The sequence below is a fragment of the Falco cherrug genome, chromosome 1, assembly GCF_023634085.1.
Source record: "Falco cherrug isolate bFalChe1 chromosome 1, bFalChe1.pri, whole genome shotgun sequence".
NCBI lineage: Eukaryota > Metazoa > Chordata > Aves > Falconiformes > Falconidae > Falco > Falco cherrug.
This window is the reverse complement of record NC_073697.1, coordinates 76,333,244-76,347,745: the sequence shown is the minus strand read 5'-3', so window position 1 is coordinate 76,347,745 and position 14,502 is coordinate 76,333,244. Positions and strand designations below refer to the sequence as shown.

At 44.9% G+C, this 14,502-nt stretch overlaps 1 protein-coding gene across 6 annotated transcripts in view; it reads left to right on the top strand.

Moving 5' to 3' along the window:
* Positions 1 to 14,502, top strand: part of LOC102055422 (probable E3 ubiquitin-protein ligase HERC3) — a 55,543-nt gene that overhangs the window by 19,396 nt on the left and 21,645 nt on the right. For 4 of the 6 annotated variants that reach the window (XM_055702278.1, XM_005436688.4, XM_055702293.1 and 1 more), the window contains exons 3-11: positions 4,762 to 4,921; positions 6,368 to 6,444; positions 7,026 to 7,247; positions 9,609 to 9,700; positions 10,717 to 10,847; positions 11,426 to 11,586; positions 12,092 to 12,168; positions 12,943 to 13,067; positions 13,620 to 13,679. In XM_055702278.1, coding sequence (XP_055558253.1) covers positions 4,762 to 4,921; positions 6,368 to 6,444; positions 7,026 to 7,247; positions 9,609 to 9,700; positions 10,717 to 10,847; positions 11,426 to 11,586; positions 12,092 to 12,168; positions 12,943 to 13,067; positions 13,620 to 13,679 — 1,105 coding nt within the window. Of the gene's footprint in view, positions 1 to 4,761; positions 4,922 to 6,367; positions 6,445 to 7,025; positions 7,248 to 8,815; positions 8,874 to 9,608; positions 9,701 to 10,716; positions 10,848 to 11,425; positions 11,587 to 12,091; positions 12,169 to 12,942; positions 13,068 to 13,619; positions 13,680 to 14,502 lie in introns of those variants that run through there. The other 2 variants (XM_027801651.2, XR_003559053.2) reach the window with 2 other exon arrangements.

Genomic DNA, 14,502 nt, shown 5'->3' with positions numbered 1-14,502 from the left:
AACTTCGTCTCCATTTAAAAGTACAGTATTCTCTTTTCACTGTTTGATGGGTAGGGTGCTTTCTTTGCTCCAGGGTGGATTTTTTTAATATACTAACTAGGGTAGCTCACACATACACAAGTAATTTTCTGTTTAGTCTTATTAACCATTTGAATCTCCTTGAGTTTATCTTGTTATTTCTTAGCTTGATATATTTATGGTGTCTATTCCTTCTCCCAAGGCCATGTCTTGTTAACTATTTGTTGTAGTTTAACCCCAGCTGGCAACCAAGCACCACACAGCTGCTCACTCACTCCCCCCTCCTCAAAGGGATGGGGAGGAGAATCGGAAAGGAATGTAGAACTCGGGAATTAAAATAAGAACAATTTAATAAGTAAAGCGAAAGCCACATATGGAAGCAAAGCAAAACAAGGAATTCATTCACTACTTCCCCTCGGCAGGCAGGTGTTCAGCCATCCCCAGGAAGGCAGGGCTCCATCGTGCATAATGGTTACTCGGGAAGACAAACACTATAATGCCAGATGTCCCCTGCTTCCTCCTCCTTCCCCAACTTATATACTCAGCATGACACCATACGGTATGGAATATCCCTGTGGCCAGTTCGGGCCAGCTGCCCTGGCTGTGTCCCCTCCCAGCTCCCCGTGCCCCCCCCAGCCCTCTCACTGGCAGGGCCAGAGAAACTGAAAAGCCCTTGACTGGGTCTGACCCTCACCCAGCAGCAACCAAACCCACCCGTGTGCTGTCAGCGGTGTTCTCACACCGAACCCAAACCACAGCACTGCACCAGCTACCGAGGAGAAAATTAACTCTGTCCCAGCCGAAACCAGGACAGTATCCACCCCTTATTCCATACTGTTGATGTCGTGCCCCACTTTCCAATACATCCTCATTAACCACCATCACCCTTCCCATGCTTTGATGTAATACACAGGTATCATTCCCCTGGTCTCTGGGCTGCCCCAGTATAAATGTCTGTAAAATGTCCATTGAGTTCATTTAGTCCATGAACATGACCTCTTATGGTGGTCACTCAGGAGAGGAGAAGTTGTGTTGTATGGGGTTATCGGGCACCACAGCCAGCTCAGCTTGTGTCACTGCTGCGCTTGTACTGCTTCTTGTAAGGCTTGTTCTCCAGGGGTTCAGGTGGTTCCTGCTATAGTAATTCCTATACTGTGAAACTGAAATCATGGGTTACATCAATTTAAAGGTATACCCTTTACAGTCTCCACCCCTGGTCCCTTCAGACCAGCCTGCAGGGTTTAACATCGCAACGACCTCCCCACCCTTGCCCCTGCTTTGGAGCAGATACAACCCTGACAGACTGCAGTCTGTGGATAAGTCCTAGCTAAGTGAAGCCTCAGCTATGAAGCACAGTCTCTGCAGAGATATACCTGCTGCAGCATAGCCTCATCCACAGCCATGGTTGTGTTGATGTACACCTGTTCCACTGTGGCCTTATCTGTGGGCCATGACCACACACTTGCTCCAGCATGGCCTTATCCCTGGCCACAATCCCTCCAGGGGTGTACCTGCTCTGTCGTGGGCTTGTCCATATCCACATGCTTTGAGGTGCCCCAGCATGACCTCGTGCACAGCCACAGATACTTTGAGGTGTATCTTCTCCAGTGTGGGTTTGTCTTTGGGCCACAGTTCCTTCAGAGGCATACCTACTGCAGCTCAGGCATAACCATGGCCACAGACACTTTGAGCTGTACTTGCTGTGGCATGGACCTATTCACAGCCACAGATTCTTTGAGGTGTCCTGCTCCCATATGGACTCATCCGCAGGTCACAGTCCCTTTGACTCAAGTTCACACTGGAGTTCCAGCCTGTCCAGTGCAGCAGCACAGAAAGAGCAGCACTGCCCTGGCCATCTGCCAGCCCTGGTGCATCGCCATCACTGTTATCAAAATGTTCCTGGGCACAGCACAGTAAGATAAGCAGTACAGCAAGCATCAAAAGCAAAAAGCAGCCACTAACAAGCACTAGACTCTAATATATGGTGGGGCAAGCAAGCCACAGGGCAAGCGCGGAAACCTCATGACTAATAGCTAAAAAGCAATAACAGCTATACATTCAGACTAGCACATTCCAGTCACATCTATGGTTGTCTCGAACCCTTCGAGCCCAATGTTGGGCACCAGAAGGGACTGTTGTGGTTTAACTCTGGCTGGTAAAGTGCCATGCAGCTGCTTGCTCACTTGCCCCCTCACCCAGAGGGATGGGGAGGAGAATTGTAAAGGAATATAAAACTCTAGGGTTGAGATAAGAACCATTTCATAAGTAAAGCAAAAGCCACACAAGCAAAGCAAAACAAGGAATTCATTCACTGCTTCCCCTCGGCCGGCAGGTGTTCAGCCATCCCCAGGAAGGCAGGGCTCCGTCACGTGTAACGGTTACTCAGGAAGACAAACGCCATAATGCTGGATGTCCCCCCGCTTCCTCCTCCTTCCCCCAGCTTATATACTCAGTGTGACATCCTATGGTATGGAATATCCCTGTGGCCAGTTAGGGCCAGCTGCCCTGGCTGTGTCCCCTCCCAGCTCCCTGTGCCCCCCCAGCCCTCTTGCTGGCAGGGCCAGAGAAACTGAAAAGCCCTTGACTGGGTCTGACCCTCACCCAGCAACAACCAAACCCACCCGTGTGCTGTCAGCAGTGTTCTCACACCAAACCCAAACCACAGCACTGCACCAGCTACCGAGGAGAAAATTAACCCTATCCCAGCCGAAACCAGGACATGATATATAAGCATTAATTAACATCCTCTGTTTTTCAAATTCTTTTGACCTCTTGTCTTTCATTATTGGTATTTCTTTAAAGTAAGTAGTCCTTGTATCAGGCAGGCTGGTGGGTTCGTGACCAGTTTTAAGAGCTCAGGTGCTCTAGATACTGGCCAGTCTCACTGCATCCTGGCCAGCAAGCTTACGGCAAAGTGATGGGTTCATAAATCAGAGGGATTTCATGCAGAGATAAGGATGGTTTCGTCCCTCTCCTTTTGATGGTGGGATCCTCTCCAGTGGGAGCTTTGGTTTTGGACCTTCAGGTCCCAGTAAAGAAACGCCACCTAATTTTAGCCAAGCACGTGTCAGACGCTGCAGCAGGGTTTTTTTTGTCTTGCTGGCTGGCTGAGAGCAAGAGAGGATAGCCACATGTGCTTCTGTGGTGTTTGTGATTGACCTTGACCAGCCTGTACAGCTGCTGGTTGTTTAGAGCTCACAGATAAAAATAGGCTACCTCAGTTATATATATGCAAATGAACATAAACCGGGCTGCCAGGCAGTGCTACAGTTGGATGCTTATGGGCCCAAGCGTGGAATCTGTATCTGTAAATTGAGTTACTGCTCTTAAAACCTGTCTGTGCCTTTGCCTGGGGTTGGTAGTGGGACTGGGTGAAATTAGTCCTGCTGGGCAAAGGGCAGTAATTGATGGCAGGGCTAAAGGATGGCCGGACTGCATGTAGGCCCCGTCCTCAAGCCCTCCTAGATGCTTGTGTGCTTATTGCTGGTAAACTGCATCTAATTATTGCCACGAATTATTTTGAGTGAAAGGAAGCACATGTTCAGGTAGCACTTTCCTCTGTTAGAATGTATATTTAAATAACCGTCACCTTTCTCATCTGTAACATCCGTTAGGGATTCTTCTCATTTTCTGACTTCCCAGACTTAGAAGGCAAGCCTTCCTAGGGGTGTCTTCCTTTGAAATTATTTTAATATATTTGGATTGGTCGGTACAGAAATTTTGGTGTTAAATACATTAATGACTTCTGGATGTCCTTGATGTGGGGTATCACTTTCATAGAATGGCGTGTAACTACTCCCTCTCATGTCACAGGCACATGGGACTTTTTAGAAGACTGATCGCTGCCTTGTAGCTTACATGGTGAAATCTTTCTTTATCTACCTGAAACACTTGTATCTGGAGAAGAAAAAAGAAAACCAGCTTTGCTTCTGTCTGGCTTGTGGGGAATTTTTCCACCAGATGTGTGGATCTTTTATTTGCATCTGTTTGTAAAAACTCGGTGTAATGAATAAGATTTAGTTGTTGATGTTGTAAGAGTAGTTGTCAAAACCCTACTTCAGTTGCCTAACATAATGTAACGATGAAAAGTCAATTGTAGGGGATCTTCCAGAGGACTGTGATTTCTGCCTCCATAAGGCCACCTTGCTTTGCTTCTATTTTATGAGACTCATTTAAGAGCGTCTGACAGTGGTAATAATAGGTTGATAGGTTCCAATTTGTTCCAAGCTTAGCACAGAGGATGTTGTAATGCACATGCTTTCATGCATCAAGCAACAAAGCAAGGGGTGGGTGTGTTGGTTAGCTTTGTGGATGACTCGTCCTCATTCAGCGTGAGAGCCGTGGAAGGTCGACTATGTTTTACAGGGTCTGCCAACTTCTGGGTACTGGCTGAGCCCCACGTCAAAACTGAGTGAGAAAACCTCAGATCCGGGAAGTGTGGTTGTTCTTAAATAACCTGACAGGTTTCCCTGTATCTGTGAGGCTGGCTGGGTGTAGACTGTCATTGTGCTTGGGGACATGTGCGTGCCTTTCTCCTATGATTTGCAGACCAGGCTTTCAGATGAGCTCAGCAGCTACATGTTTTCAGTAAAACCTGGTGCTTTCCTGTTATAGGAAGCATTTTAAAACTAAATTGGGGATCAGTGCACCCATCTGAATGGCTTTGCATACAGATTTGTCCAGACCTGATGTCTGCATGTCACTGAGATGAATCCCGTGACTGGAGAGGTTTTCTGTTTTCAGAGCAAATTGGAGCCCTGGCTGGGCAGCACATCGTGCATGTGGCCTGCGGAGAGTCTCACAGTGTGGCACTCAGTGACCAGGGCCAGCTCTTCTCCTGGGGTGCCGGCAGCGATGGACAGTTGGGCCTCACCACTATAGAAGACGCAGTGACGGTACCAAGGTAAACTTTTAACAGGTTCAGGTTTCCTTCAGGTAGCTGCTTGGAGGGGATGCATCAAGGGTTGTTACCTTCCAGCCTGGAGTTGGTGGGAGTGTTGCTTTCTCTGGGGGGCAGTAATTGGGCACTTATCACATAGGGGGGTAAGGGTGATTCCTCCTCCTTTTCTGTGCTGTACTGGTGGTGCTCCTGAGCCTCCCCGGGACTCGGACAAGTCCTTGGGAGGCTTGGGCAGGACAGGCTGCCTGCTGATGGGTGTGTGGCTCACAGAAAAGAAAATCCTCAATGAGAAGTGCAACCGCAACTGTGTCTTATACAGAGCAAGGAGGTGCACAAGGGACAGCCCAAAAATAGAAAAGCAGTGTGATACCTATCTCTGTTCCAGTCCTTAGGAAGTCCTCTGTGGTAGGAGATACATTTCAAGAGCAGGGGAAAAAAATACATGGCTGTGTGAACTGGCACTTCAGCTCTGACACTCTCCTGCAGTGTTGCCTGTTAGCATCAAAGCTACTAAACCAGCCTGCTGCCATTCGGAATAGCAAATGTTGCTCAGAAACTTTAGGGTAGTGCTCAATTTTCTTGTTTTACTTATTTATTGCATTTTACCTGTGCCAGAGCACTAATAGGGTTAAGTGCAAGGACACGTAGATGGTGGTAGTGGCAGAGGCTGGTGGCAGACGCCAAGACTTCTCTACCCAGAGCAGTTCACAATGATAGGTTTTAGCTTATCACCATAATAAAGATAACTGGTCCCTTTGAACTTCATGGTGTTGTATCATGCTACATTAATAATAGATGTAGTCTGTCGCTTATTCAGTCTGCACAGTTCCAGTGTAGAGAGAAGTTTGGGACGTCTGTCTACGGTGGCTGTCATTGTTGAAACAATATTTAAAGGAAGAGTTTCAGTCAGAAAAGATTAATGTTTGAGCTGAAGGGCTCAAACTGTGGAAAGACAGTCCTTAACTTGGAGGTGGCTCTGATGTAACGGAGAAAGACAGGCTCACATGTCAATGTGATAGTGCTATTTTAAAAATAATGGCTTTATGAAATAACTTGAAACTTTGACATGCTATTTTACCTGTACAAGGTACTGAAGAGGTTTTGATGCTGTAACTCATACGAACTGCTGGGCCTCTGACAGCATGAAAAATGTCAATGCCTGAAAAAGAATAGAGGGAGAGACACCAGGAACCAGCTATTTCCACCATTTCCAGATGGCTGGATTCAGTGTTCTAGCGGGAAATGCAGTTGGGGTTAGTAGTCAAGTGTCTGGAGGTCTCCACAGATTTGCATCTGTTATGTATGGATTTGTATCACCTTCAAGACCCTGTTCCTCAGCCTCAAAACAGTAGGTTATGTGTAGAACAAATACCTGAATGGAAATCGTAACTTCGACCTAAGGTGATACTGTATTTGTGGACACGTTTTCTAAAATAGTGTTGTCTTTAGGCTGATAAAGAAATTGAACCAACAGACGATACTGCAGGTTTCCTGTGGAAATTGGCATTGCCTGGCTCTGGCAGCAGGTACCGTAACATTCACTATTTATTACCAAGATTTGTGCTGTAATTTTGCACAGTGTCCAAGATAGCTTATTTCTGCATAATAAACCAAGGACGTCCCTGTCCCAGCTGCTTTCAGGCCAAATGGGAGGCTATAAAATGGATCAGGTACCATGAATACTAAAGAGCTTTGCCAGTACTGTCAAGAAAGAAAACGTTACACACAGGCCACCCACTGTCTCACTGGTGAATGATAGCAGGAACACTTAAAGACTTTCCATCTTCATGTAGAGAAATGTGTGTAATTTCTTCATGTTGAAATTATCCTTGGTATTGCTCTTACGTGTGCAACATGTGGACTGTTCTTCATTACACTGTTAACAGCAGTCCGATGCTGTATTTTGCACTTAGTTACATGTCTGCTTATTTTTCTGGTGGCTTCAGACTGTGCTTTCATTTTAGCAAAGAATGTCTTGATTTTTTTTTTTTCCCTCCATCATGAGGCTTGGGTGGGAGCAAAGCCCCCAGCACTGGTTCTTGTTCACTTCGACAAACTTGCTTTTCTGTTGACCGGCTTTTACTCTGTTCTCTTTCTTTCCTTGCAGATGGCCAGTTCTTCACATGGGGGCAGAACAGCTATGGTCAGCTGGGCTTGGGCAAAGAATGTCCCTCCCAAGCCAGTCCACAACGTGTCAAGTCTCTTGATGGGATCCCTTTGGCTCAGGTTGCTGCAGGTGGAGCCCACAGTTTTGCCCTCTCTCTCTCAGGAGCTGTGTTTGGCTGGGGGAAGAACAGCTCAGGACAGCTGGGACTAAGTGATGAACGAGGTATTAAAATTATGCTCCTGGGTGAAAGAAGGATGGACTTCTCTTTTTGCATTGATGGTATATTTTCACTGACCAGATGTGTAACCCTCAGCAACTCCTCTTGGAAGGAGAGGGCAGAGGAACAGTCTCTGGTGGGCTCTACAGGCTCTTCGTACTTAGTAGGAACAGAAACAACTTTTCCCCTTGTGGATGTTAGTGGAAGTGAGGAAGGTCAGAAAGATGTTTCAAATGTGAGTGTTAACATGCAGGCATCAAAGGAAGTGCATGTATTGCTTTCTCTTCTTAAAAATGCTTTGTCCTTACTTTGTTTGAAGTTGGTGCGGAGCAAAGGCTCTCACTGTGGAACATCAGGCTGAACCCATCCCCTTGCTTGCCAACATTTTTGACTGGTGAGCATCTATATGCTACAAAATGATGGCAACACAGAGTATCTCAGTATTGTAAAATGTTGTCTAGTTTATTTGTTACACAATTTTCTAGACATACAGGGCCAATGGTAGTTTTTTTCAGGTGGCCATGTTGAGTGAAGCCTAGCCATCAACAGACTTAAAATACTACTTATAAATGAGACTGAAGAGTGGTTGTGACATTACCGCTAGTGTGAAAAGCCCGGGTCTCCTCTGCTTGTTGTTAACACATTCTTAACTTTTTGCAAAGGCGAGTGAGTGAAAGATTTTCTCTGGAGCTCCAAATCAACATCTTTATTGTTTTCTGCATGATGGCTGAGTAGCTTTAATTATTTAGGCAAGTTACTGAGTGTGGATGTGATACCTAGCATACGTGGGTAATTTATTTTGCTTGGGTGAGCGTGAGATGTATGTATTTGTAAATGTTATGTTGCATAATGTAGCATATAAACACTGTACGTTGCAAGAGAAAAGTGTTACCTCACATTTTGTGTCCCTGTAATGGAATAATGCATTTTGACAACCCACCCTACCACCTGAAACTTACTTAAAGCAATTACTCAAAACCAGCCTGTAGTTTAGCAGAGAAGGCTCATATGTTGTATGTGCTGTTTCATCTTGCTTTACACTTTTAGAAACGGGAAACACAATTGTAAGACTTGTGGCACGTTTTGTGTTCTCTCAAAAATGCTTCAGATCTATTCTCTTGTATCGTACGTAAGCTAGAGCTGATCTGCTATAAGAGCAGCGATGGTCTTTCTACGCAGACTGGCAGATAAATGCTTCTAATTTCAACAAAGCTGCAGTTTATACGTGAGAGGCTTGCTTTGACTTGGTGCTAATCTTAAATGAACATAGAAAGGGCATCTGCTTGTGGGGCTGTGTTGGCCAGGGTTCATAATCTGCTTACATGGCACTGTAGTAAATACTTGATATTTATGGTAAGTGAATCATGGTAAGGCAGCGTGAATTGTACTTAGTGAACAGCAAAGTCTACAAACACGAGTATTCTGCAGCACTGTTACTTAAACAATTATGCTGTAGAGATAAGTGAAATTCCTGTCAAAATAAAGATCAAAGTGCTAAAACACAAATCAAATGAAAAATTTGCTCTCGTTTCTAAATCCCTGAAATTGTGACCATTTTCCTTTCACTACCCAGAAAAAAGCACCTGTCAAATCCTTGGGTGAGAGTCTTAAAAACTGGACAACTGCTCTAGGTAGGAACCCGATTTTTTGTTGGTATGAAGTAAGCAGCTGCTCCCCTTAATGTCCAACTGTTTTGAGGTACCTGCTGCTCCTTGAAATGTTTAGCTTTTATTTTTACATAAGTAAAACATGTAACCTTGCTTAGTGTAGTCATCCTCAGGAGACCCACTTTTAATGATTAGAATGTCAGAGTGAAGGAGAAAAGCATCATTTAACGGTTGACAGTGATTAGCCTTTGCAAGTAGGAGGATCTTCTTAAAGGATGACAACAGAAGGGAGGCAGGCATTTAAATACACCTTGGGACTCAGCTTGTTCTGTGTGTGGTGCTAGCGTCTCCCATGTGTCAGGATTGTTCTGTATGGGAAAGGTCTAAGCAAGGGTTTGGAACAAACGTTTGCAGTCATCAGTGAGGAGACTGGAACAGAGCATGAGGCCGAAGGCAGGCATAGCTAGGCCGCACTCATCACACCTCCCAAAAACTGCAAGTGCATCTTGAGTTTGTACAAGGTTCTCAATATGAGCATTCTTGCTCTGGACAATTTTCTTTGAGCCAGGACAAATCTTTTAAGAATTGGAGGGGGAAAAGCAGCAGTGAAGCACTCAAGTACGTGGGTTTTCCCCCCCCCCACATATTTTTTTTTTCATTGCACACGTAGACCACATCTGAAAATCAGATTGCCAGTGGCTTTCTCAGACACTCATGTTTGTGTTTATGAAACAGCTCCTTTATTTGTCTTCAATGCAGACCGAGAATCCCCTTGCCATGTGAAGCTGTTGCGGTCTCAGAAGGTTGTTTACATCAGCTGTGGAGAGGAACACACAGCAGTTCTGACAAAGGTAAAGATGCTTACCTGGGAACACTGCCTGCTGTTGATGGTTTCACGTTAGTTTCCTGGGTAATAGTGAAAAGAACAGGTTGACTTACTGTATCCCATCCAACCCCAGTGCAGGAAACTAAATGGAAAGTGTAGTCTTACTATAACTGTCATTGCCAACATGATTCATTGCTGTTTTTGAAGATGAAGATGTTGATAATCCATGACAATGAATAGTAAAACTCAAGTGAATCGCTCAAAGAGATTAGATTTGAGCAAGAAAAAAATAATTAGCAAATATACATCCAAGGGGTTGAAAATAGTGTTTTGTTGGAAGATAAACAGAGTGTGATATTGTGCATCAGAATGAAATGCAAGTCAAAACAAATGAGTGTTTAAATGAAACATTAGTAGTCACTCACAGCACTTACAAGAGGTTTTCAGTTCTGAGCCTGCTGTTTCCCAATGGTGTATAGTTTAGTGGACAGAGGACAGGGCTGGGATTTGGAAGATCACTGCTCAGTTTTGTCTTGCCTCTGCCACTTCCTAGGTGTTCCTTCATTTTTTGGTGCCTCAGTGTTTTCCACTGTAAAATGAATTAAACAGCTGGGTTTGGGATTCGTGTGGGGAAGAACACCACTGTAGATTAGTTCTGTAGAAGCTCTGGTTCAGAGAAAAAGCTCATGGTCTTTTTGATCAGCAGCTGACAAAGATGGATGTAAAGTGCTGTGGAAATGGGTGCTACTCAGCTGTGTTTAAACCTGCTGGGGTTTCAGACTCATCTGGTGGTGGTCGTGGTGGCGGTGGGAAGCTTGTCTAATGTAGACATACCTGAAGATAATTCTGTTACTCTCTGATGGGTGACAAGGTAGTTTATTTGGAAGCTGCATTAGCAGAGCCCAAGTTTCTTTTCTGAATCCTTTGGAAATCCTCAGCAATCTCTGCCTAAGCTTGGGCTCGTACTGAAACTGGAGTCGGAGATGCACTGCTGGGTTATGGGTCCCTAAATGGAGAATATGCTGTTTGATTTGCTAACAGAGTGGAGGGGTGTTCACGTTCGGTGCAGGTTCCTGTGGGCAACTGGGACATGACTCCATGAATGATGAAGTGAACCCCCGAAGAGTTCTTGAGCTAATGGGCAGTGAAGTATCCCAAATCGCTTGTGGCAGGTGAGTCCTGTATGCAGACAGAAATTTTCTTTGGTGGTGGTTAGTGCTAACACTGAGTCTTGTAAATAGTCTCGCTTCTGTATCCTATGTGTCAAAACTAACTTACATTTTACTTCTCATGAGAATTTTAAGACCCTCTAAAGGAGGCTTTTTTTAATTGGGCTTGTTCCCTGGTAACAGATACCTTTACATCTTAATTCAGCAAGATTCAATAAGAGCAGCAGCCCCTTTGGTTACAAGTTTGCAGCCTTTTTCATAAAAAGGGTTAGGAACACTGGTGCTGTGTTGTTGCCTTTTGATATATACAGGCTTAGCAAATGACTAAGCTAATTCTGTGAGCCTGATACCAGCTGTATACATGCTGGCTTTAGCTGCCCTTTGTCACTTCCCTAAAGAGCTCCATCCCATAAACTGGTGCCATCAGGTGGCAAAACCTGAGCATTGGTGCTGATGTAAAGACTGCTTTGCACCGGCTTCTGGCCTAGGGGAACAGAGAATAAGTTTTAGGCTGTTTGTGGTTTGTTTGTTTTCTTTTAATGTTAAACAAGGCCCAAACTTTGTACCCATCTCTGTTCCAGACATCACACTTTAGCCTTTGTGCCTTCCTCAGGAATGATCTATGCATTTGGCTGTGGAACAAGAGGCCAGCTGGGAACAGGGCACACTTGCAATGTTAAGTGTCCCTCTCCTGTCAAGGGTCACTGGGCAGCCCACAATGGGCAACTCTCAGGGAAACCTGGTACGTACTGTGCACCGCTTGGAGTCGCAGATGGACATAAATGATTTCAGTTCACTCATCGCTGTCTAAAGGCGTCTTGACATTGTTCTGTGAAAGTTCTTGAATTGGCAAAAGAAACCCGTCCTGTCCCAAATGCACTATGGTGATTACTGGGTGACCTCTGTTAATGCGTACCCTCTCCCTTTCTCTTTTCATGGTAGAGATAACATCTGGCGATCTTGAGCCTTCTGAAATGGTACTAATACTGATTTCAGAAGGATTTGGTTTCTCTTTAAAACCCTCATTGCAGTTTAAAAATTGCAACTTTCCCTCCTGCCAGGCCCTCTGTATCTCTCAAGAAAGGTCAACGGTGCTTGAGTTCCAGCTGATTTCAGCCTGGTCTTCAAGAGACCCAGGTGCCTCCTTGTAGTGTAAAGCCTGAGAGGCTGGCAGTGCAAACGTGGGGAAAAGGCCCAGCAGGAACTTGCATTCATCAGCCTCTAACACAACTGTGTCTCTTCAACAGATGCCTGTAAATACCACATTGTTAAACATATCTTCTCTGGAGGAGACCAAACATTTGTGCTTTGCTCGGAATATGAGGTAAATCAAATCAAGTATCTTCTCAAGTCTGCTCCCTTGTCCCAGCCTTCACAATGCATCTCTCGTTTTGGCAGTATCTCTGGCAAATGAGGCGTTGCTTTGGAGTCCATTCCGCCTTACGACCCTTACCAGTGATGGCAGTTGTTACAGGGACCGAAAACTGTTTTAGCTGTGGCTGAAAGTTGCCTTCCTTTAGCGGCACGTTGGAGCCGTTGGGAAGACACCGATTTCAGTTTGATCCGCAGGGAGGGGAGTCCAGTCGCCTTTGCAGATTGGAAGTGAGGGGCTGCTCTCCTCCTGAGACAGTGGGGTCCCCACGATTAGAGTGTAGGGCCGTGAACCAAAGACACTGGGGTTTTGTCAAGATGTGCTGGATGGAGGGCTGAATGCTGAATTGGGTTTTCTGCTTCTAACTTCTTTCAAGAAGTTTTTGACATGCTTTTTTGAGGCATGGAAATAAGTCTAGAATAAACGTACTGTGCCTGTAGTTATATGTGGTGGTATTTAAGAGGGCTTTGATGCATTTAAGGAAATTATATTTTTGTTTTTCCTGTTCCTCTTTTTAAAATGTATTTGATGGTGATCTTGGGTTTCTTTCCATACCTTCCTATGCCTTTCGTTTTGCACTCCTCAGTAATGCCACAACGGCCTAACCAAACCTGTTCAGAGACCACACTAAGGAAGCTCTCAGTTATATATAGAAAACGGAGATTATGGATAAGAAGGAATTGTTTTACAAGCCTTGTTTTTGCTGAAATCTGTATCTTCTCACAGAATTCCTTGCCTGCTGATGATTTCCGGACCATAAATGAAACACGTTACACCTGTTTAATAAATGATGAAACTATAGATGTCTGGAGGCAAAAGCTTTTAGAAAAGAACAGTTCTAATTCTGTCAAGTAGGTATTGTGGCACTGGATAAGCCTTTTGTTGAAAGTTTTATTTAAATAATTTTGTTGGCTTCCGTGCCATGTTTTCACTTGAAATGTAGCAGCCTTTTCAAGTGTCGTTCTTGGTCATTTTGAAGGGGAGGACAATTGCCAGTCACAAGGCTGCCAAGTTAGAGCTTTTTGAGCAAAACCGGAAGAATTTGAGGCTGCCTCAGAACATTGCAAATGGTGGGTGGGGAAATGGATTTTAAAGGTATCCTTCATCCTGTGCTTAGAGTTCATGAAAAGCAGCAAGAACTTGTGAACAGACTTATTAAATTCCTTCCCCTGTGTGCCTGCCATGAGAAGGGCAGAGTAGGTGGAAAGGAGGCAGTGCTAACATCCCCCCTTTCAAGAGGGATGTTACATGATCCTGAATAAACTGCTTAACCCCTGTGGCTCTGAAGGGCCGATCCTGACCTTGTTTCCCATAGAAGGAAGGGAAGAGAGCTGAAGAGGTTTGCTGGGACATCTGTTCATCACCTCTATCTCTCTTTTCTTTTGTCTTCCTGCTGAAAACAGTAATGTTGTTCAGATACTGTCCTCAGCTGCCTGCTGGAATGGAAGCTTCTTGGAGAAGAAGTAAGTGGCAAACTTACAGAAGTGTGGCTTTCCCTTGAGGCAGGCTGGAATACCTTTACTTCACTCGCTGCTACTGTGGGATTTCATTTTTCTGATCAGACAGGAGACAGGAGCAGAGAGCATCCACTAAAGTAGTGGGTGATCAGAGCTGGGTAAGGAAGGCAGAAGGTCTAAAAGTACATGGTGAGTGTACTGTAAGTGGCACCAGATTCCTTGGAGCTGTCACAATGTTTTCCTTATGAAATGAATATCAACATCTTTAAAATGAGGGAGAGGGGTAGGAATGTGACATTAAGGGAAATGAGTGATGCCAGGCATCTGAATAGTAGTGTCTTACCTAGCTGATCTGGCTGGTGCATGTGCAGGTACACTTCAACACAGGCTGCTCTTAAAAAGTACATCTGGGGCAGCATGGAAGCACTCTCCTTTTAGGTGACATCAGTTGTGGAAAGGTTTGTGCTCCTGCTTACAAAAGCAGGAATCTCAAGTGGGTGTAACCAACAACAGGTGGTGACAAGGATGTAATATGCGTAGCTGAGTCAAGGGCTGTGGGTGGGGAAGGGTTGTGTTGGCCGTGTCTGTAAATGTTGGAGGTAACGGCATAAGGTGAGGAGGAGAAATCTATGGTGATGTGATGAGTAAATGACCTGTAACTAGGTGAAGAAAAGCTTAGTTACTCTGAGTAATCCTTGAGTAATATTTTCCAAGAGCAACTTGAAAAAGAGAACAGCTTACTCATTCTTGCGTTTTTCTGCTTGTCCAATGGTTTCTTCTCTAGTGGTGTGACAAGGCAGTGTGTTACTCCATCAGGAGAGTTGTGTCA